The sequence below is a fragment of the Peromyscus leucopus genome, chromosome 6 (genome assembly GCF_004664715.2).
Source record: "Peromyscus leucopus breed LL Stock chromosome 6, UCI_PerLeu_2.1, whole genome shotgun sequence".
NCBI lineage: Eukaryota > Metazoa > Chordata > Mammalia > Rodentia > Cricetidae > Peromyscus > Peromyscus leucopus.
The window spans coordinates 110,925,681-110,949,096 of NC_051068.1; the positions used below are offsets into that span (position 1 = coordinate 110,925,681).

General features: G+C 44.8%; 1 protein-coding gene and 1 long non-coding RNA gene across 3 annotated transcripts in view; both read right to left on the bottom strand.

Moving 5' to 3' along the window:
• Metap1 (methionyl aminopeptidase 1) overlaps nucleotides 1–1,466 on the bottom strand; it is a 37,070-nt gene extending 35,604 nt beyond the window's left edge. The window contains exon 1 of one of the 2 annotated variants that reach the window (XM_028862031.2): nucleotides 1,229–1,466. In XM_028862031.2, coding sequence (XP_028717864.1) covers nucleotides 1,229–1,342 — 114 coding nt within the window. In that variant the 5' untranslated portion in view covers nucleotides 1,343–1,466. The remainder of the gene's footprint in view (nucleotides 1–1,228) is intronic. The other variant, XM_028862030.2, reaches the window with a different exon arrangement.
• Nucleotides 1,467–1,639: 173 nt separating this feature from the next.
• LOC119088136 lies at nucleotides 1,640–5,391 on the bottom strand. Its single transcript, XR_005091709.1, has 3 exons — nucleotides 5,250–5,391; nucleotides 2,231–2,303; nucleotides 1,640–1,922 (listed from the first exon to the last, which is right to left on the bottom strand). It is a non-coding gene; the product is annotated as an uncharacterized LOC119088136 (long non-coding RNA).
• Between the last annotated feature and the right edge of the window lie 18,025 nt (nucleotides 5,392–23,416).

A 23,416-nucleotide genomic window follows, 5' to 3' on the forward strand; every position in this document is an offset into this window, starting at 1 on the left:
AAATGTTAAGGCTGTTACTCATACGTTTTAATTTTACATTTATCTTTGCATGTACTTTGTATTTGAAACGTTGTTTTTGTAGTTTTCACATAACTATTCTCGCCCTCCCCGGCAGGGTTTCTCTGTGTAGCCCTGGCTTTCTGGGAACTCACAGAGATCCGCCTGCCTCTGCCTCCCAAGTGTTGGGTTAAAGGCGTGCGCCACCGCCTGGCCACTTCAACTTTATTTAGATATCAGTATTAACTGTACTGGAATCCTTTAAAACACAAACATCTTACATTGTAGGGCTATAGGGTCTTATCTTAATTCCAGTGTCAGTGCAACCCTGTGAAATACAGAAGGAAAACTATCCTTACTCTGTCTGAGCAGGGTAACACTGGAACTCGGGAAGTTAAGTATCTTCACTGACTCAAGATCTCACAGGAAATTAGTAGACCAAGGCCTCTGGACTATTGATTAATTCACTGCTCCCAGGAACCTGTCAGTTTATTACCAAAATATTTATATGCCCCTCGTCAACAAACTGTAACTCAAAGCCCAATAGCTACCTGAGTCAGAGTGGAACACAAATACTATTCAGTAAACACACACTGCCCATTCAGTGCTGCGTTTGCTCAGCTGCCCAACACTTCCTAAATACATCGAAGCCTTAAAGCATAACCTTTGAGGGAACTGTCCTTTTCACTCTAGGGGAACTTCAGTAACACAAGTGACTCATCTCTTTAACTCACCGGTTCTCTCAATTAATAATCTGAGATGCCAACGGAAAAGAATGAATTGCACAGACCCCCCCCTCCACTCCCACACCCAAAGTTGTTTAAACGCCAAAGCACGGTAGTAAAATACAGGAGAAGTGAGGCTGAAACTAGCTCTCCTCTTCAGGAGACTGCGGCCACCCCGAGGCCCCGGCAGGTCGTTTCCGTCTCCGTCCGGGATTGCACAGGCACGGGAGTGGAGCCCCGGGAGCGCGGCCCCGCGGCGTCCGGACCGGACCGGACCCCGGCTCTGGCGGAGGTCCTGGGCTACCGGTTCCCGCGCGTCCCCACCTGCCCACGCACCTGGCCGCCCTCCCCGCTGCCGATGCGCGGCCCGAACCCGCCGCAGGTCAGCTTCCGCTCCCGCGAGCGCCGGCGGCCGGCTCCCGAGGCCCGGGCCGCTCCGAGGCCTGAGGGGGGAGGCGGCAGGGCCCGGAGGCGGAGACCCGGAGGGGCGCGGGGTGGGCGGCTACCTGAGAGCAGAAGTACGAGCCCTGGATGCCCAGCTTGATGCAGGTGGGACACTGGAGCTTGGCCTCGCTGCTGCAGCCGTCCGTCTCGCAGACCCGCGTCTCCACGGCCGCCATGCTGCCTCACTGCCTGCCTGCCTGTGGGAGGAGGAGGAGGAGGAGGAGGAAGGAACGGCCGAGGGAGGGGAGAGACCCGGCCGGGGAGGAGCTCGGCCCGTAGGCCTAGGCGCCGGACGGGGAGGAGTAAGGGCCCGCCCCTACGCTGCGCGCCCCGCCCCCACCGCGCACGCGCCGCCAGCGCCCCGCCCCGGCCCCGCCCCCCGGCGCGCTCTCCCCTGCTGCCCCGCCCCGCCCGCGCTTCCAGTGGGCGCCCGACAGCCCCGCCCCCGCCGCGCACGCGTAGTGGCGCCCCGCCCCGCGGCTCGCCCTGCCTCTGCTTGCCCGCCAAACCTTGCTGCGCCGGCGGCGCCACGTGAGGTCCGTGGAGCCCCGTATACCCTACTTCCGTTCGCTGTCTGCGCGCCTTCTTGCCTCCGGCGTGATGTCCGGACACCGACGGTGCAATTCCTGAGCCCCCAGAGTTCCCCACACTCGCAGGTGTTGGAAAGGGCGTGGGGTTCTTGGTTCACCTGTCGCTTCTTGGGAAGTAACTCCCTTTTCTGACTTGCGCTTCTCCCTGGTAGTGCTTGCCTCAAACCTGATCCTCAAAAAAAAAAAAAAAAAAAAAAAAAAAGAAAAAAAAAAGAAAGAAAGAAAAAAAAAAAGGGCATTCTCAAAAAATTATCAATGGAGCCGAGATAGGACTGAAATCAGCCCTTTCTCGAGTCTTTCTTTCACACCCCGCCATTGAAATAAATAGTGCTAGTAACTGTCAGATTGTTCAATACCAACGACAGGGTTTTTTTTTTTTTTCATATTAATCTGGTTTTATGGTTTGAGAGAATTCTGCTAGTCAAGAAATGTGAAAGTTAAAAAGCTTTTAGACTGATCTTATGAGATACAAACCTGTCACCTAAATCTTTCAGCTACACAAAATGAGTACATTCCAGAACAGCCGTTTTCTAACTTGTGTTTGTCACTAGAAGAAAAAAAAAACAACAGACTGATATTTATTCGATCATCAATTAAATGCTGCAGATATTTTTATCTTTTCCGCCTTAACAAACCAGAAAAGTTCCTATTTTCTTTAATAACTTTTGCTGTATAACTTCTAATAAAAGTGTATACATTTAGGCAAAAAATGTCTGTGACTGCATATTATGGCTCGTGACTTCTAATGTGAATTCAGGGGACCTCACAGATCACTGCTCTGCTCTGATGCTGATAAAGCGTCCCACACGCGATTTCTAGTTTTTTTTTTGCTTTTCTAGACAGGGTTTCTCTGTATAGTCCTTGTCCTGGCTGTCCTGGAACTTGCTCTGTAGACCAGGCTGGCCTCAAGCTCAGCCTTCCAAGATCTGGGATTAAAGGCATGCACTACAACACCCTGCTCAAGATTTCTTTATGTAGAATGAACAAGCACATACGTCCCATTAGTAATGCAAATTTGCTTTTATCTTCAATAAAAAGTATTAAAATGACTCTAGAGACTAGAGATGGCTCTGCAGTTACGGGAGCCTACTGACCTTGTAGAGGACCTGTCAGGTAGTGCACCACCACCTGTCACCCTGGAAATCCCACTTCCTCTTCTGACCTCCATGGTGGTGTTGGCTATTTTTGTACTTTTTTGGCTCTTTGCTCTTTTGGGGGGTCTGCCACCCAGCTCCCAAATAAATCATACACAGGATCTTATTATTACTTATAAATGCCTGGCTATTTCTAGTCAGCTTTTCTTAAGTTATCCCATCTATCCTTTGCCTCTGGGCTTTTACCTTTCTCTATTTCTGTATACTTTTTTTTTTTTTTTTTTTTTTTTTTTTTTTTTTTTTTTTTTTTTTTTTTTTCTGAGACAGGGTTTCTCTGTGTAGCTTTGTACCTTTCCTGGAACTCACTTGATAGCCCAGGCTGGCCTTGAACTCACAGAGATCCGCCTGCCTTTGCCTCCCGAGTACTGGGATTAAAGGCATGCGCCACCACCGCCCGGCTTATTTCTACATACTTTTACTTCTTACTCTGTGTCTTGCTGTGTAGCTGGATGGCTGGCACCTCAAGTCCTCTTCTCCTTTTCTCATTCCTTAGCTCTCCTCCCACATTTCTCCTCCTCTTTTATTCTTTCTGCCTGCCAACCCTGCCTATCCTTTCTCTTGCCTTGCTATTGGCCATTCAGCTCTTTATTAGACCAATCAGATGTAGACAGGCAAAGTAACACAGCTTCACAGAGTTAAACAAAAACAACATAAAGGAATGCAACACATCTTTGCATCATTAAACAAATATTCCACAGCATAAACAAATGTAACACATCTTAAAATATTCTATAACACCATGGTCATCTGTACACACAGAATATACTCACACAGACACATACACACTAATAGAAATAAAATATATTTTAAAAGTTTATTTTTTAAAATTGTTTTGTGCTTTTTAGAATTGTGTTCTTTATTACATTTAGTGTGTGTGTGTGGTGTGTATGTGTGTGTTGGCCTATGCACACTGTAGCAGGCATTTGGAGGTCAGAGGACAAGTTGCAGAGTCATCTCTTTGCACCAGTTGAGTCCCAGGGATGGAACACATCACTGAATGTCTTGGCATCAACTGCCTCTACCAGCTGAGCCATCTCACTGGTCCTAAAGAATTCAAATAAATTTCCTTGTGATTTGTTCTCATGAGTGTCTGGTTTGTATACCATTGTATGAACCTCTGCACTTAGAGTTGTGTAAATAGTTCTCAGACCAAAGGGGTCACAACTGGGAAAGATTTATCAAGTCCTGCTATGAATAAAATATATTGAGGGGACTGGCAAGATGGCTCAGTAGTAAAAGTGCTTGCCCCTCAGACATAAAGACTTGAATTTAAACCCCAGAACATGTGTAAGGGTGAAAGAAGAGAAATAATTCCACAAATGTAGACAGAATTTTCTTTCCCACCCACCAGTCCCCAAATAACTGACATGAGACTCAATGTTAATTATAAATGCTTGGCCAATAGCTCAGGCTTATTAATAACTAGCTCTCAGAACTTAAATTAATCCATTTATATTAATCTATTTTCTGCCATGTGGCATTACCTCTCTTTCATCTTGCACCTCCTCTTTCCTCTCTATGTCTTGCTCGACTCCTCTGACTCCACCCCCTTTATCCCAGCATTCTCTCTACCCCTAAAATCCTGCCTAGCTATCAGCCAATCAGCATTTTATTAACAACGAGAGCAACACATTTTTACAGTGTACAGAAGGATTACTCCACAGCACACAAAGCTGTCCTCTGATTCCCAACATGCATCCCATGGCACAAATGCACACATATACCACAATAATAAATAACTCTTTAAAATATATTTTAACTGGGCCATATAATGCAATATAGTTATTTGCTTTCTTTGCTATATTGTAAACTTATTTATTGTTAATAATACACTTGTCTCATACTTTAGTGACTACATGTATTCTACTGTATGAATAATTTACTAAGCCAAATCCACTAAAAATAGAAATATGGGCTATTTCTAATTGCTATTTACTATAAAGATATCAATAAACATCTTTTTAGCTAGAACTTTGTGCGTCTCCTCTTTCACTTGCTAAATCAAAGGGCTCTCTACAGTTCACCATATTTTTACATAGCTTATTATATAACTCCCTACAAAACATTTAAAAGAGAAGACAGTAATTTACAGCGGAGAAACACATTGTCAAAGTGAAAATTACCAGCAAAGTACAAATTAATTTTGTACATTTTCTTATATGAACCATGAAGAAGTTGGCGCATCTTTTCCTGGTTTTCCTACCCAAAAATGCATAACCGGTCCTAATCAGAAGGAAATATCAGACAAACCCAAACTGGAGAGTCTATGTGGTGTAACTGACCTGCACTCTTCAAAATTCTTGTGTTTCAAAAGAAAGAAAGCTATTGAAGATCATCACCTGCAATATGAAGTTCAAAATATGTTGTTTGTGCACCGCTCTGGCTCACTTTATGAGGCTCTTCTGTCACAACGCTTTAAGTTGGGCCTTGGCCCTCTCTCCATAGCTGATTGCCTGACTGTTGAACACACTGCCATTCCACTCCTGCAGTTTCTTATCATGCCATGCCCCCTACCCACCCACATCCACCCATCACACCCACCACACCCAACCCCACCCCCTAACCACACCCACACCACCCACCCACCACACCCACACCACACCACCAACCCAACCACACCCACCACCCAACCACACCCCTAACCACGCCCGCCCCACCCACACCACACCCCCTAACCACACCCATCAACCCACACCACACCCCCTAGCCCCACCCACCACACCACACCCACCGCTAAAACCCACCCCTAACCATACCCACCCACACCCCCCACCCACCTGAAGTGGCTTTTCCCATTATCCTATTATTATTTTAAATGGCAAGTGAGTGTTTACTTTTGTAAAGAGTGTGTTCTTTCTTTCAAGCGGCAAAACCCACAGCAGGAAATGTGGTAGGTTTTTGTTCTTATTCCAGAGCACTGTGTCTTTTCCCCACTGGGTGGAGTCCGATCACACATGCTTTAGAGGTTGCCTAATTTTCAAAAAATCAGAGGGAAGGAAATGAAGAAATGGGGAACCAGGGCAGCCACTCCAGGCCACCAGGTTTCAGGAATGCAGCAAGGCCTTCATGGAAACTCGACTTTTCAAGGTGGTGAAGGTTATAAAATAGTCTTCCATAGGTTAAGTTCCTGCGATCATTCTTTTGATAGAAAATATTTAGATTACTTCCACTGCCCTCGGTGGAATCTTAGTCCCATTAATAAAAGAATTTAAAAATAGACTCAAAGGGAAACTTGAGAACAACTTTATTAGAATTTAGAGAAAAACAAGGCAGGAAAGCTGTACATGCCAGCAGCTGCCAAAAGGGGAAGAGAGACCTCCACACCATTTTCACCTGAGGATACTTGGTCAGTATTGGGGGTGGGAGGATAAAGAAATGTAACATAAAAAGTTACATTCCTCTGAGTTAGGACTCAGAAAAGCAGCACCATAATGATCTCTGCAGGCAGCTGTCCTACTTGATTGTTTTATGAAATGAATGATAGATTTTTTATTATTATTATTATTATTAAGATATTTTTTTTGTTTCCACTCTAGCCCAGGCTGGCCTTGAATTGTAACAGTCCTACCTCGGCCTTCCAAATGTTAGTATTCAGACATGAGTCACTACACCTGATTCTGTGTGGTGCAGCCCCAACACCAGTTAAGCCATGAAATTTTTGCTGACCTGGGTTCTAGGTATCATCTACAGTGCCTCCTCAGTGCTACTTCTAAACCTAGTACAAAGTGCTACTGTTACAATAACAATTTTTAGGTAACATTTATTAAAAACTGAGGGGCTAGAGGGATCACTACACAGCTAAGAGCACTTAACGCTCTCGCAGAAGACCCAAGTTCACTTCCCAACACCCACGTGAGGTGACTCACATTGCCTGGAACTCCAGCTCTTGAGGCTCCTGATACCGGGGAAGTCAGGGTCCCCTCGGGGATTCTCAGTCTCATTAATAAAATAAATAAATAAATAAATTTTAAAAAGCAGTGGCACACGCCTTTAATCCTAGCACTCGGGAGGCAGAGCCAGGCGGATCTCTGTGAGTTCGAGGCCAGCCTGGGCTACAGAGTGAGTTCCAGTACAGGCACCAAAACTACACGGAGAAACCCTGTCTTGAAAAACAAAAAACAAACAAACAAACAAGAATTTAACAATGGACTCAAGTGGAAGCTCAAGGGCAGTTTTATTAGAGTTTAAAAAAGAAAAACCTCAGGGCAACCAAGATATAAATGTAAGAGATAGTAGGAGAGAAGGAAAAAAGCCACACCATTTAAGCTGGCAAGCCAGACCTGTGACCAGCACGCAGCTACATGTTTGTGGGGTGGAAGGTGCAGCTTTAGAGAAAGCATAAGGAAGCCCCAAATGCTGGAAAATCCAAAGTCTTAGGGGAAGTATTTTTCCAAAAGAGATAGAAGAAAAGAAAGTTACACTTTTCTGGAAAATTCTTTCCCCCACTGACTGGGTCTGAATTATTCAGAAAAGGTGACACAGTTAGAAAGGTAAATAGCTGCAGCCGGTAAGCTAGCGGCGGGATCCTGGGAAGGAGAAGAACCAAATCCGATCTTTCTGTTCCGGATTTCTTCTTTGAACTCTTATACTTTGTTCACATAGGTTTTCGTGGGACTTTGCTCCGCAATCACTTTCAGCCGATTCCACCCATCCCCACGTGGCCTCGTGTTGCGATCCCACAACCCGGGAGATCTGTGTTTGCGCCTTCCATGGCGGCTGTCAATGAGCAGTTACCTCCTCACCGGTTGGCTTAGTCTTAAAGCGCCTCGTCTCCTCCACCGTTCAACCAAATTCAACCTGACATATATTGGTGAGGTACCTGAATCCCAAGCACCATGTTGGCAAGTACAGAGCAGGCAGGAACCCCGGAGAGAACTTTTAAAGACTGGGGGGCTTTTAAAGTAATTATGTTTTATATTGTGGTATTAATTTTTAAAATGTGTTTTATGTGTGGGTGTTTTGTGCCCACAAGGTCAGAAGAGGGCATCAGATCCCGTGGAACTGGAGTTACAGGTGGTTGTGACTTAGGTTTTCTATTGCTGTGAAGAGACACCGTGACCACAACAACTGTTATAGAGGAAAACATTTAATTGGGGGCTAACAATTTAAGTGGTTTAGTCCATTATCTTCATGGCAGGACATGGGTGCTTATAGGCAGAGATGGTACTGGAGAAGGAGCTGAGAATCCTACATCTTAATCTGTAGGCAACAGGAAGTGAACTAAACTAGGCATAACTTGATCATAGGAGACCTCAAAGCCCACCCCCACAGTGACACACTTCCTCTAACAAGGCCACACCTACTTCAAATAGGCCACGCCCCCTAATAGTACTACTCCCTTTGGGGCCATTTCCCTTCAAACCACCACAAGTAACTACCACGTGGGTGCTGAGAATTGAATTCTGGTCCTTTGAAAGAGGAGCAAGTACTCTTAACTCCTGAGCTGTCTCTCCAGGCCCCTGATATTGGTGAAATTATTAAGGCCACTCCATGTGATTAAAAGGGAGGTTTATTTTGTGGGGTAACTTACAAGTGAATGGATAGTTTACAGAGTCTGGGAAAGGTGTGGCGCAATCCGGCGGTGTTCTCTGGAGAACTCTGCTCGGTCTACCTCTAGCGTCCAGGGTCCAGGAACTAAGAGAGCCGGCGCATCCAGATCTCGGGTCTCCAGGGTCCTCTCTTGGCCTTGCCTTGTAGATGTGACAGTTACCGAAGCCTCAATGGGGGTTGGAACTTCCAGATCAAAGCTGGAATGGCTACCCACTACACCTTGATATTATTATTAATATTGAGATCATGGGGGTGAACAAAAAGGAAAATGTCATGAATTAAAAAGCAATGTGTTTGTGTGTCAAGTTGACAAGTGGTCAATTGTACTGCTTGGTTTTGTCAGCTTGGCACAAACCTCTCCCTACAAACGCCATTTCATACTCTTTCTCTCCCAAAAAAGATCATGCCGGCCTGCCTTCATACCGCCATGCTCCCCGCTATGATGATAATGGACCAAGCCTCTGAAACTGTAAGCCAGCCCCCAGTTAAATGCTTTCCTTGGTTACAACTTAGTCATGGTGTCCCTTCACAGCAATAGAGCATTAACTAAGACACTGTGTTCAATGCCATCTACTACAGGAAGACGATTCTCTGCTGAAGGTTTGTTGACTCACTCTTAGGACAGCACTATGTCATTGGGAGTCATTTTATTGCTATGTCCGTTTAGCAGTATTAATTGTAGTAGGTTATCCCCCTGGGCTCTCTGACCTATCCAGTCTTATGTTCTCATTAACGGTGTCAGGTATGAATTCTGTCTCCTGGAGTAGGCCTTAGATCCAATTAAGAAGGGGTTCATTGCTCCCATAAGGTTTGTGCCACTACTGCCCCAGGAGGTATATATTCCAGGCCAGTGGTGGTTGTAGCTTGCAGGATTCAGAGCAGGGTGAGACTGATGATTACTTTTCTTCTCTAGTAGTGTGTATTATATACCTCAAGCACTGTGAACGTGAGTCAGTAGGGGTGAAGCTTCAAAGTGAGCAGTAGCTCAACTTCTCTGCATTTGATGGCACAGCAACAATAGCTGGTGTCTTCAGCAACAGAGTCTTACTGCCAGGTTGTAGAGGATAGCATTGGCTTTAGCCTGTAATGTTTCAGGGGTCTATGGGCCATCAGATCAAAAAGATATAACCCAAGCTGGCCGGTTGGTGATGCATGCCTTTAATCCCAGCGCTTGGGAGGCAGAGGCCAGCAGATCTCTGTGAGTTTGAAGCCAGTCTGGTCTACAAAGCAAGTGCCAGGACATCCAGAGCTGTTACACAGAGAAACCCTGTCTGGGGGTGGGGGGTGGGAATTAATGTCTAAAACCGAGTTCTGGACTCACAAGCCAAATAAGCTCCTGCAACAGTTGCCTCCACTTTTCTCAAAAAACAGGCTGCATTCTACAGTTCAGCCTTAAAACTAACTGACTCAAATTTTGTGTTAAATGCATCTCTGTCGTCTGAAATGCAATGCTGAAGATAAACATCAGCCAAGCACAGCAAAGTTTAATTGGAAATATGCGTTCGCATCTGGTTTCCCTCAGTATCATCAAGCACATTAAAATGGCAAGTAGCATCATCTGGCCTCCTGTGAGGTTAGCAAGAGGCTCCCAGGACTTGCTTCCTCCCCACTGACACAGTCTACAACGTATTACCACACAATTCCAAGATTGATTACAGACAAGATGAACTAAAAGTAATTTTTCAAGTGCATTTGTAGCTGGGGCATGAAATCAGCCCTGCTCTGTTTTTCTGTCTTGAGTGCTTGTGATACAAATGAGAAGTTCTGAGTCCCTGGGATTAGACAAGTATGCATAAATTGTAGAATATTTGACATACACATTAACAATGCAAAATTCAAACTTTCCCATTTTAACTCTGAAAGACAACTGTAGGGGAGGAGGAACTGTTAGGGGTGGATCTCATTACCCAGAATCATAGCATCTACCCATGAGGAATCAGCCTTTTACAGTCTGCATATATTCACAGCAATCTTTTAGCAAACAGAGGCCCAGGCAAGAGAGAGGAAACACAATGCCCTTTCATACTTCTGACATGGCTACAAACTGCATTAAGGATTTGTTATGTCTTCCAAGTAGACAGAATAGAGAACTACACAATATGGAGTCAGTTTGGAAATAAAAGACAAGCATGTGTTTGGCTTATACATTTACCAGCTTCCCACAGACTCCTTGGTCACAGACCTACACTGTGTGGTAGTGCTGGGACTGCTGAGTTCTGTTGCTTCTTTTCTTAGCAAAGTGGTCCTCTTCTATCATCGATTTCTGGTTAGTATTTGAATAGCTTTACATCTTTCCAAAGAACACACACCACATAGCATATAAATTAAGAATTTTATAGCAGGCATTCATAGGCATTGATTTATGGCAGGATTCCATTTCAGCTTTATTCCCAAGCATGTCTGAAAGCAGTACAAGAGTTGAGATCCATAGGGGGGCTGGCAACGTGGGCTGGAAGGAGAGGTCAAGCATGCTACCAAAGTCGGGATGCTTTTGTGAGAACACGACTTCATCCAGCTGTGAGTACAGCTGCTCTTGTGGGAATGGCCTTGGTGGCGATGCGATGCTATTTAACCAAATGCTCTTGGTAATTCAAAAGCTAGCAACATGCAACCTTGGATTGCACAAGCCATCTAGCTGGCTTTGTTTTAGCCCAGCTTCAACAACATCACAATGAATAATTCAATTCAAGCTCCTTCTCTATCTTACAGTAAAATCGTCTTTCTCTTCAAAACACTTGCTACATTTAGGCAAGTTCCTTTGCAATAATAGTCTTTGTAACAAGAATATCAGTAATGCATCTCTAGGGATTCTCAAGTGATTCTGTATTCATTATTGTTGATTCCATGTATTCTGATTTTTTTTATAAAGATGAACAGGATTGGATTCTGAGTCCTACCATCATTTTTTATTTAAACCATTGGCATTATTTATAAGTACTTGATTCTGTATTTCTATCAACTAAATAGGACAAGATGATAAAATGCTTTTGCAAAACTCTGAAAAAATCCAATATTAATGAAACGGCCTTCCTAAGGCTTTCATCCTACTTGAAAAGAAATAAAAAGAGATGTCCCTGAACAGAATAGTGACATGCTCTTGCCAGCCTGGTATGGTGAGTAATAGTGAATGAAAATATTTAGAAGAATCAAGTCACCATCTCTTACTCCTCTCAAGAAGAAAGCATTTGATGAATTTATGGCTTATTAGCAGAACCTTCTTGTTAACACTGTCAGCAACAGGCCAAGACTCAGACAGTCAACGGGATCAGTGTGGAGACTCCTGGCTTAGCTGAGGAGGTCGATATCTGTCTCAGCTCAGAAAATCAAGCATCAGCGTCTACCGGAAATGGATTCCTGGGAGGCAAGCAGAGCCTGCTTGTCTGTGGAATTAACAAAACAGAATATTGTGTTCCCCATTTTGAGAGTGGTTAAGATAGCAAACGCCTGCTGTGGCTGTGCCAGCTACAGCTGTGATGACTTCGAGGTTGAACTATTCAGCGTGTTGACTCTGAAGGACTGAGGGTGTATTAGTGTGTATTAGTTTGCTAACAATGCCATAACAAAACACTACTGACTGGGGTGCTTAAACAACACAAGCTTATTTCTCATAGACTTAGATGCTAGGGATCTACAATTACGGTGTTGGTAAGCTTGGTTTCTTCTGAGGCCTTCCCTTTTTGGCTGGTAAATAACCCACCTTCTGGCTAGGTCTGTACTGTCTACCTTTGAATCTCTTTTTTTAATGACTTATTTATTTTTATTTTATGTGCACTGGTGTTTTGCTTACATGTATGTCTATGTGAGGGCATAGGGTCCCCAGAACTGAAACAACAGACAGCTATGAGCTGTTATGTGAGTGCTGGGAGTTGAACCCAGAACCTCTGGAAGAGCAGCCAGTGCTCTTTACCACTGAGCCATCTCTCCAGCCCCTCATTTGAATCTCTTTATGAAGGCACCTGGCACGTGAGATGAAGTCCTGTTCTAGGACCTCATCTTACCTTCCTTTACTTCTCCAAAGGCCATGTATTCAAATGCAGCCATAATGTGAGGTGCTGGAGACTAAGGGTTCGGTGCATGAATTTCGCTTGCAACACAATTCAGCCTCCAACACTGGAAGATACGCTATCTAGATGTATTAGAATCTGGACCCAGCAAATGTGGAAGTTGTTCTCATCTCCCAATGAACAATCCTTATTATTCAGACAATGTACTGGGAGGTCTGAGGAAAGATCCTCCAGTATTTTTTCCAGCATACAACATACTTAACTCATATAGCCACACATATGGAACAGAAGAGTCTATTACTGGTGCAATCTGTTAATCTTTAGTGGAGACCCGTGAGCAGGTACAGTATTTCCTTCCCAGAGTTTTGTCCAAGTTGTTGAAGGCATTTCAGTGCCTATAACATTTACATAATTAGAACATCTCTATTTGTCAATAAATTATTATATTATCCAAAAAGCAAGTCTTTTCCTCTTATATTTGTTGGTTTATACTAACTGCTGTAGCAGTCTTCAGATCTCAGTGCTTTAAATTTCTTGCCAGGCATGGTAGGGCACACTTTATTTTTATTTTTTTGGTTTTTCGAGACAGGATTTCTCTGTGTAGTTTTGGTGCCTGTCCTGGATCTCTCGCTCTGTAGATCAGGCTGGCCTCGAACTCACAGAGATCTGCCTGCCTCTGTCTCCCAAGTGCTGGTATTAAAAGTGTGCAGCATCACCACTTGGCAATAATAAGTTTTTAAGAATTAATTTCTTCCTCACTTAAAGACCAGTAGATGTTTCTGCTTGAGCAGGTCTTTAGAGTAGTCATTCAAAGAAGCAGGCACTTTGAATTTCATGGAGTTGCAATCTTTTTTTTTTCTCCAAGACAGGGTTTCTCTGTGTTGCCCTAGCTGTCCTGGAACTCACTCTGTAGACCAGGCTGGCCTCGAACTCACAGAGATCTGCCTGCCTCTGCATCCAGAGTGCTAGGATTAAAAGTGTATGCCACCACTGCCTGGCTTGAAGTTGCAATCTTAAATCAGCTGGGCTATAAGGTTTCTGTGCAGGAACAGAGCATAAACAAATCACATCCTTGGCTTGCAGGTGAAGCACACCAGCCTTGTTCCCATGGATTAGAACCAATATTTCTCCTACTTAGATCCTAAGAGAAACTAATGATGAGTCTCTCAGGTCTCAATTTTTCTCTTTAAAACAAAAACAAACAAACAGTACAAGAACGGCTGGGTGTTTGCCTAGCCTAAGTGAGGCCCTGGATTTTGTTCTCAATATCGGAATAAAGAAAGAGCAAACTGGGCTGGAGAGATGGCTCAGTGGTTAAGAGCACTGGCTGCTCTTCCAGAGGTCCCAAGTTCAACTCCCAGCAACCACGGAATCTGATGCCCTCTTCTGGCATAAAGGTGTACAAGCAGATAGAGCACTCACATACATAAAAGAAACATACATAAAATAAATAAATAAATCTAAAGGAGAAAAAAAAAAGAAGGAAAACCTCACTGGGAGGAAATTCAGTAAAGGAACTAATGTAAGGTGCCAATCACTTACTCTGACATGTAGCAAGTGCTCAGGCTCAGTAAATACTCATTTGCCCTCTGAGCTGTGTTGTCAGCCGTAGCCACACGGGCCTATCTGCCCCACCCACCCTCCTTGCAGGGGAGTAAAAGCCCCCCGGCCTCCTTTGGAGTAGTCTCCAGCTGGGTAAACACTTCCCAGTTACAACTGGACACAGCCAACATAGTGCTGTGGATATTGCTCTATATAAATAAAACACTGATGGCCAGTGACCAGGCAGGAAGTAGGTTGCCAGGCAGGAAGTAGGTGAGACAAGGAGAGAGGAGAATTCTGGGAAGCGGAAGGCTGAGGAGAGAGACACTGCAGCCACTGCCAGGACAAGCAGCATGGAAAGACTCTGGTAAGCCACCAGTCACGGGGCAAGGTATAGATTTATAAAAATGGGTTAATTTAAGATAAAAGAACAGTTAGCAAGAAGCCTGCCACGGCCATACAGTTTATAAGTGATATAAGCGTCTGAGTGATTATTTTATAAGTGGATTGTGGGACTGCGGGGCTTGGGGAACAAGGAGAGAAGCCCTCCAGCAACAACATAGAATTGGAGTCTTTGGTATTCTGCTACCCCCATTCTCTGCCACATACAAAAACTCCAACAGAGGATTCCTGAAGTTCACTTGCATCAGAACTACAGTGGTTAAAAGCTAGATTAATGAACTAAAATCCTGGGGTTATGCTGCTGGGTACTCAATCCTGGAAACATTACTCCGTGCTAATCGGCTTACCCTCCTTGTCTTTGAAATAGGAAGATCATTTAAAAGTTTGAAGAGACTAATTGAAGGGTTCACAACGCGGTTCCATTTACTGGGCGGACACTTCCGCCCAGCCATTTCCGCATCAAAAGCGTCTTTTCGTAGCTAGGATACCCGGTGGGCCCGGATGTCTCCACCCAGCAAGTTCCGGGCCAAGGGGTCTCGCGTGATCAGAGTCCCGTGACGTTGCATGGTGATGTAAGCACGCAACATGACCATGTGCTTTACGCACACACGTAGAGTAGTGACGTGACCTGGCCACGCCCCCAGCCGGTTTTAAAAGTCCGGCGCCATATTCCCCACTCTCCTTCTCCACGCACGTGTCTCTCCCACAGGCCTGCACTTTCTGTCCTTTGTTTCTAATAAACTCTATAAGCGGATTCTGTCGTGTTTCGTGACGTTCCTTGCAGGGTAAGAACACAACGCAGACAGAAAACCAACACTAATGGCAAAGTATTTAAAACAATTCTGGCCCATGATTACCACTCTGTAGAAACTGTTATTTTCGTAACTACCATTATCACGTCCATAGAGTCGACTACAAAAGCAGCCCCTTGTGAGATGGGTTGAGAAAAACTTGAAAGCTCCAACACTAGCCACAATTTCATTGGGACTAAATCTGGGGTAATGGCTCTGCTTACCAGAGGTGGCCAGAGGGAAACAAACACACCAGTATTCTCTCTTCACAAGCTGAGTAGGTAACACAGAGAAAGCCAGTAGTTTGCTGAGTGGAGTTCATAAAATGAAAAGAACAAAGCCAGAGGAAAGGCAATGATCAGAAGCTACGGGACAATGAAAGTCAGGAGTAGTCAGAAACTATGAATGGCCGGAGCTAAGAAAGACAATGGACAGAAGCCAGTTCACTGCATGCAGCAGGAACAGCAGCTATAGAGAGTAGCTGAGTTGCCAGAATGGTATAGGATGGCATCCGGGACTCACACCAGCAAGGGGCCACACGGCAAAGACTGGTAATGATTCCAACGATCGACTGGATTGGCTCCAGTCGGGAAGGGACAGGCTCTAATGCAGATATTTGTCTTTATTCTGAAAGAATAAGATTCTCCTAGCATGTCTCTAAGGTTTGTGACTCAAAAGTGCAGCCACTGTGATTCCTGTGAAACTCAGAAGTGACCTTGGTTCTTTTTTTGTTATTGATAACATGAACGAAGAAGATTTGAGCCTCAGGGCTCAGATACAAATATACAAAAGATGTTCTCTAACTCAATGTACTTTTGAGTCCTGGACACTCTCTAATTCCATCAGATATGTGGGGATTTAATTTGTTCATCCTTAGGGTTTGACTGAAACCTCTCCAGGATCACTCATTGCCCCGGACTCATGTATTACCTCAAGGATAAGGGTAACACAAAAATCCACCGGTCACTGATCATCTTCTCATAGCCCTGCTTATGCCCTGTCCCTGTCTTCCCTTCAGGACCAGGACTCTAAATTGTATCTGTACCAGGTTTGCTACGTAGATATTTTTGTCATGGTTGAGGATTCCATGCTTGGGATTTCATTCCTCCTTCGGCCATCCCTTGTTTCAGTCTGTGCCCCACTCCTAGGGCTGCAGATAAAGCCCAGAGCTCCATGCATATAAAATAAGAGCTCCACCCCTGAGCTCCACCCCCCAGACCTTGCAATCAGTCTTACTCATCATACTCACTAGAGATAATGTGTGAAACCAGCATTTGAGTCTCAAAGGCTGGAACTCCAGTGTCTCTGGCCTGTGTTCAGTTTGTAGAATCTTTTTTTTTCCCATTGAGCTGATTTCTTTGGTTACATCTTTCCCTGAGTCACTTGTTTCTCTACACTGCTGTGGATATCGTTCTGTATAAATAAAACACTGATTGGCCAGTGGCCAAGCAGGAAGTATAGGCGGGACAAGGAGAGAGGAGAATTCTGGAAAGTGGAAGGCTGAGTCAGGGAGTCACTGCCAGCCACCACCATGACAAGCAGCATGTGAAGATGCTGTTAAGCCATGAGCTACGTGGCAAGGTATAGATTTATGGAAATGGATGAATTTAAGCTATAAGAACAGTTAGCAAAAAGCCTGCCACGGCCATACAGTTTGTAAGCAATATAAGTCTCTGTGTTTACTTGGTTGGGTCTGAACGGCTGTGGGACTGGCGGGTGACAGAGATTTGTCCTGACCGCGGGCCAGGGAGGAAAACTCTAGTTACAACACACCCTTTCTCTCCTTTGCCCTTTGAAATAGGAGGCAGAGGTTTTCTGGGGATGTGTATGGGGGTCTCCTCTGCAAAATCGGGTTCAGAGTTATGATCCGAATGAGGCAAAAAGGAAGTCTGGTTCAATAGGACTCAGTAGCCGGTGTTGGTTCAAACTTCTAGAGTCTGATACTGGGCAGTTTATTTGTGACATATTTAAGTACAATACAACTTTGGAAAAAAAGTTTCCTGGTGAGTATTGTCACAATAATGCTTAAGGTATGACTACATTGAAATCTTTTGTAAAGTACAGGTGACCTCTTCCATAAGAATGGGTTCTATACGCGGGGTGGGGCAGCTTTAATAGCACTTGGAGCAGAGCAGGCGGATCTCTGTGAGTTCGAGGCAGCCTGCTACCAAGTGAGCTCAGAAAGCGCAAAGCTACGCAGAGAAACTGTCTCGAAAAAAAAAAAAAAAAAAAAAAAAAAAAAGAATGGGTTCTATAGCTTAAGGGCTCAGGGGAAGATCTAGAATGGCTTACGTCTTCATAGAAATCACCAAGCTACAAAGCACATGAGTCATCTTCCCTAAGAATGGGTTCTTTTTTGTTGTTTGTTTGTTTATTTGAGACAGGGTTTCGAATGAGTAGCCCTGGCTGTCCTGGAACTCACTCTGTAGACCAGGCTGGCCTTGAACTCACAGAGATCTGCCTGCCTCTTCTTCCCAAGTGCTGGGATTAAAGGTCTGCACCACCACCATGCAGCATCAGATTCAATTTCTATGTCCAGAATCCAGAATCTGAATATTTAGTACTAATTTATCTTTTTTTTTTTTTTCCGGAGCTGAGGATCGAACCCAGGGCCTTGTGCTTGCTAGGCAAGCTCTCTACCACTGAGCTAAATCCCCAACCCTAATTTATCTTCCTTAAAAAATAATTTTTTTATTGATTCTTTGGAATTTCACATCCTGTACCCCAATCCCACCCATTTCCCAGTCCTTTCATATCTGCCTTCCACTCTTGTAACCCCACTCCCCCAAAAAGGACGTAAGAGCCAGGTGGTAGTGGCACACACTTTTAATCCCAGCACTAGGGAGGCAAAGGCAAGCAGATCTCTGAGTTCAAGGCTAGCCTGGTCTACAGAGTGAGTTCTAGGACAGCCAAGGCTGTTACACAAATATACCCTGTCTCAAAAAAAAAAAAAAGAAAAGAAGAGAGAGAGAAAGAGATGGAGAGAGAGTGAGAGAGAGAGAAAGAGAGAGAGAGAAAAGAAAGTAAAAAATAAAAATTAAAATAAAAAAATTAAAATTAAATAAACATTTTGTCCACCCCTCTGGGCAACAACCTGCTCCTTTATCAATCACAGCCTTCTCTTATACTGGTCACAACTATCACATCTCCAGTTCCGCTGTACATGTACCACTCTGCTCCTCTGTCTTTCCCACCTCTGCATCACATGTTCGTTGTCATAGTGACATTGGAAGCTTCCCTGTGTCACGCAGTATATAGCCTTTTGTCCCAACAGCTTTACTTACAAATGTTCATTATAATGAGTTGTTAGTCATTCTGGCTTCTGTTACACCATCAATACTGGACAGGCCCTCTCCTAGACTCCTGGACATCCTGCTATTGTCCTGAGTCATGGAGATCCTGCCACTGTGGTTCCACAGGACCGGTCTCTTCACATGCTGTAGCAACTCATAGATGGGGTAGATGGGTTAGGATGGGCCACCTCAAGACCATAGACCTGGTATCTCGAAGTTGATCAGCCCAGGTCTCCACTGGGCCTCCCCTCCCCTTCAGCGAGGAGCCTGGCCAGCTGTCCCTGGCCCACACTTGAGGGGCAGGGCCAGCCAAGCCCCTTACTTAGACATCAACATGTCTTCAGGTGGCAGCCCAAACCATGGACATCTGCATGGCCTTTGGTGGTCACAAGGGCCACAGAGATCAACACAGACCCCAGCTGCCGTAGGACCACGGACCCAGTCATGGCCCTCAGGGACGGCCCAGCCCTGACATCACCATGGCCTCAGGTGGCAGCGCAGGACCCCCGTTGGCACGGCCCTCAGACATCAGTGTGGCTTTAGGAGACAGCACAGGCCTGTTCCTCACCGCCATCTTGTCTCCAGTTCCACCTCTCTCCACAGCACAAGAATGCTCCACTTCTCTCTCTCTCCCATCTTCCCACAACATAGGCTCATCATAGGCTTCATCATAGGCTCCCCCCAACCCCACCACCCTGGCCCTCTAATTTATCTTTCTTAAAGCTTGGGTTCTTATTTCACTGTCATTATAGCAACCTTATGTCTTGTGAATAAATGTTTCCCTATCCAAACTAATACTGATTTTTTTTTTTTTTTTGGTTTTTTTTTTTTTTTTTTTTGGTTTTTCGAGACAGGGTTTCTCTGTGTAGCTTTGCGCCTTTCCTGGAGCTCACTTGGTAGCCCAGGCTGGCCTCAAACTCACAGAGATCCGCCTGGCTCTGTCTCCCGAGTGCTGGGATTAAAGGTGTGCACCACCAACGCCCGGCTCAATACTGATTTTTTTAATCCTCTATTTAAATTAGTATTGATTTAAAAACCTGATAGAGTTCGTCCACACAGTGTGGGAGTAGAGTTCAATAAATTATAGGGATAGAGACATAGGACTCAAGGAGATAAAGTGTGGCTTGAGAACTAGAATTTCTGCGTGTTCAACAATTCTCATAGCTGAGTAGCTTCCTGTGGCTTTGTTGCATGCCTTTCTATAACGAAGATGCAACTGTTTTCTATGTCTGATCGCAGATGCTCACCAAACACAAGACTCACTCTCTCTTTCTCTAGCTAACATAACGCATTTGCTGTTTTAACTCCCCTGCTTGTCAGCCCCCATCATTACGTTTTCTCCACATTTGTCTTTCAGTTTGACCCATGCTACCAAATGGATGCCTCCCAAGCAAAAATGATACTGATCCCACTAACCAGATAGAACAGTACCCACTGTACATCATCATAATGAAAGACTAACTAATAGGTTATTGACTGAATGATAAGTTGTCTTTCCTTGGGTCAGATAATAACCCTGGTTAGCATTAACTTTTAGGCAGAGACCAGGTGGCTTCATGCAAGAAGAGAAATAATAGAGCTGAACTGCTCTGAGCGTCTCCATGGGCAGATAGGCACCTTAAGACTGGGCTTACTCACTATTAAAATTGAAAGCGGGATGAGGAGGGGAAGGGAAGATGTCTCAGCCAATAATTCTTGCTGTGGAAGCACAAGGAACTGAGTCGGAATTCAAGCTTCCCATAAGAAGGTAGACGGAACGGCACACACCCAGAACCCCAGCACTGGGAGGCAGAGAAAGGAGGATCCCTGATGCTTCCTGGCCAGGCAGTCTAGCCCAGTCTATGAGGTCCAGGTTCACTGATAGACTCTGTCTCCAAAGGTAAGGTGGAGGGCAGTTGAGGAAGACACCAATCATGGTGAGCTCTAGAATGTGTATGCATGTTCATGTACACACACACACACACACACACACACACACACACACACACACACACGGGGCGGGGGGTCCTTTTGGTGATGAAATTCCACACTCATTGACAAAGCCCACTGACCTCTATGAGACAATGATCAGAGCCCAGATGGGTAGATTTCCCAAACTCTGGACTAGTCTTCAATAAGAATATATACAGCCTTGAAAGCTATAGATGCAAAGTAAGATCATACTTCTCATTTTTATCTAATTATGACAGGAGCTTCAGGTGGCCCCATAAATCTCCCAAGATTCCAAAGATGACCTCTGACCTCATGTGCAGGTCAAAGGACAATGTAGGGAGTCAGTTCTCGACTTCCACCATGTGGGTTCTGGGGATTGAATTCAGGCTGTCAAGTTTGGCAGCAAGTGCCTTTACCTGACAAGCCATCTTGCCACCCTTGAAAACTTTTGAAGAAAACTTTTAAGTGTAGAAAATGTCATGCACACTGAAGAGAAAAAGATACCCAGAGATGTGAACCTAAAATGAGAGAATTCTGAGATTTGGGGGACATCCTTGTGGCACAACATGGTACTGATGGGACAGGCACGAAATTGCAAACCCCTGAAGAAAGCCTAAACCAAATACTACCAAGAGACACATCACAGGTCTTCCTCCTCCTCCTTCTCACTGTCACCACCACCAACATCATCATTATCATCAATGTTATAATTATTATAACTAAGTAATTGACTCCACTTCTTATGTGGACTTTGAAAACACACCCTTAAGATGCCCCACACCACATCCTTTGGGCCTGACTGTTATCGTAAAGGTGATGCACAGATATGCACAAGTTACAACCCACCTCTCATGTAGCTTTCTGTCAGTGTCTTGTTCATAAATGCAGACAGGTGTTCTGGCACCAAACACATCTCTACCAGTCTCGAGAGCATTCCCCCATGAGTATTCTCATTAACTGTCTCCTATTATACTTGTGTTGTGTTTGTGTCTGTCTCAAAAATGTATATGTCATTTGAGGGCTGGAGATATGGCTCAGGGATTAAGAGTACTTTATAGCCAAATTTCTAATCTTGTTAAATAAAAAACACAGAGCCAAATATAGGGGTGAAAGCCTCAAAGAGATCAGGGAAATAGTGAGAGCCACCAACCAACCTTACCTCACCAGCTCTGCAGCTTCCAAAATGCCACGACTTCCTTTCTACCTAGGCTTTCATTGCCTTGCTGTTCTGCCCTCTCATCAGCTCTTAGCCCAGCTACCTCGCTTCCTTGTTACTGCCTATCTGTACAGACCTCCAGTTCTCAATGGTTGGTACTGGGATTAAAGGTGTGTGTCACCACGCTTGGCTATGTTCCCTAGTATGGCCTAGAAAACATAGAGACCCTGCCTGCCAAGTGTTTGGGTTAAGGGCATGTGCTACCACTGCCTGATTTTTTTGTTTACTTAAAACAGCTGCTATTTCCTCTGATTTCCAGGCAAACTTTATTTATTAACATACAAATAAAATATCGCTGGGCGTGGTGGCGCACACCTTTAATCCCAGCACTTGGGAGGCAGAGCCGGGCGGATCTCTGTGAGTTCGAGGCCAGCCTGGGCTACCAAGTAAGCTCCAGGAAAGGCACAAAGCTACACAGAGAAACCCTGTCTCGAAAAAACCAAAAAATAAATAAATAAATAAATAAATAAATAAATAAATAAATAAATAAATAAAATAAAATATCACCACATTTTTAGCACAAATAAAATATCACCACAGTACTTGTTCTTATAGAGGATCCTGGTTTGATTCACAGTGTTAGGGTCCTTGAATCACCCCACAAAAGAACACCACTCATGTGTGCAAAAGCAAAAGCATTTATTTCTCAAGAGAAAATTCCTGCATGCAGGGGCCAACCACACAACACCATGGTGATGACCCCGAAAGAAGCTCCCAGCTCCTTTAAGCCCAGATAGGGGGATTCCAGGGACAGTTAGGTCATCTCCAGCAAACATGAATGGCTAAGCAAGCAATAGTTATATTAGTTTAAACTTGAGTGGCTATGGCATCTTTGGACCGGTCAGGGCACACCCAAAGATATATCAAAAAAAGAAAAGAAGGGGCCAATTTGCAGGATCTGCCCTTTTCTGATTGGCTGGCTCTAGACTGCCAAGCCGGGGCTGGCCGCAGGCAGGCTGGGGAGGAGACCTCAGTCCTGGCCTCACAGGAGAAGTGGCAAACCGGAAGTGAACAGCTGAGGGCTGAGCCAAAAGCCGGGGCGAGGGTCGGCTCTGCGCCCACACTCACCTAGGGTACCCTGCCTCACTGCGCCCACACTCACCTAGGGTACCCTGCCTCACTGCGCCCACACTCACCTAGGGTCCCCTGCCTCACTGCGGCTTGGCGCTGCTTCCTCAATGTCGTTCTTGCTGCTGCCGCTGCCTGGTGCTGTCTCCACAGCATCCACATGATGGTTCATAAGCAGCCACCACTCCCTCTTCTGAATTTCATGGGCACCAGCAGGCATGCAGTGCACATACATACATGCTGGCAAGACATGGCATGGAATTTCTTCTTGGCCAATTCCAGTGCAGGAGGGAAGGTTATAGTTTTGTTGTTGTTTGTCTTGGGTTTTTTGTATATGTGGTTTTTTTGGTTTTTGTTTTTGGGACAGAGTCTTTTTACATAGCCCCGCTGCCCCTAAATCAGGCTGACTTTGAACTCATAGATATCCACCTGCCTCTGCCTCCCAAGTGCTGAGATTAAAGGCGTGTGCCATCACACCTGGCATAAAGGCAACAGTTTCCATGACCTTTTTTGGGAACAGAAATTCTAATTTTTATGACCTGCCTTGAGGAAAGAATTATGCACAAGAAACTAAGGATAAATCATATATCTATATGATGCCACATTTTGCTTTTTAAAAATGTCTATAACATTCTTAATGCCATACTCCTTCACCAAAGAAGTTTTTACGGCAGAGGAGCCTATCACAGAAATACATAACTAGTCAAA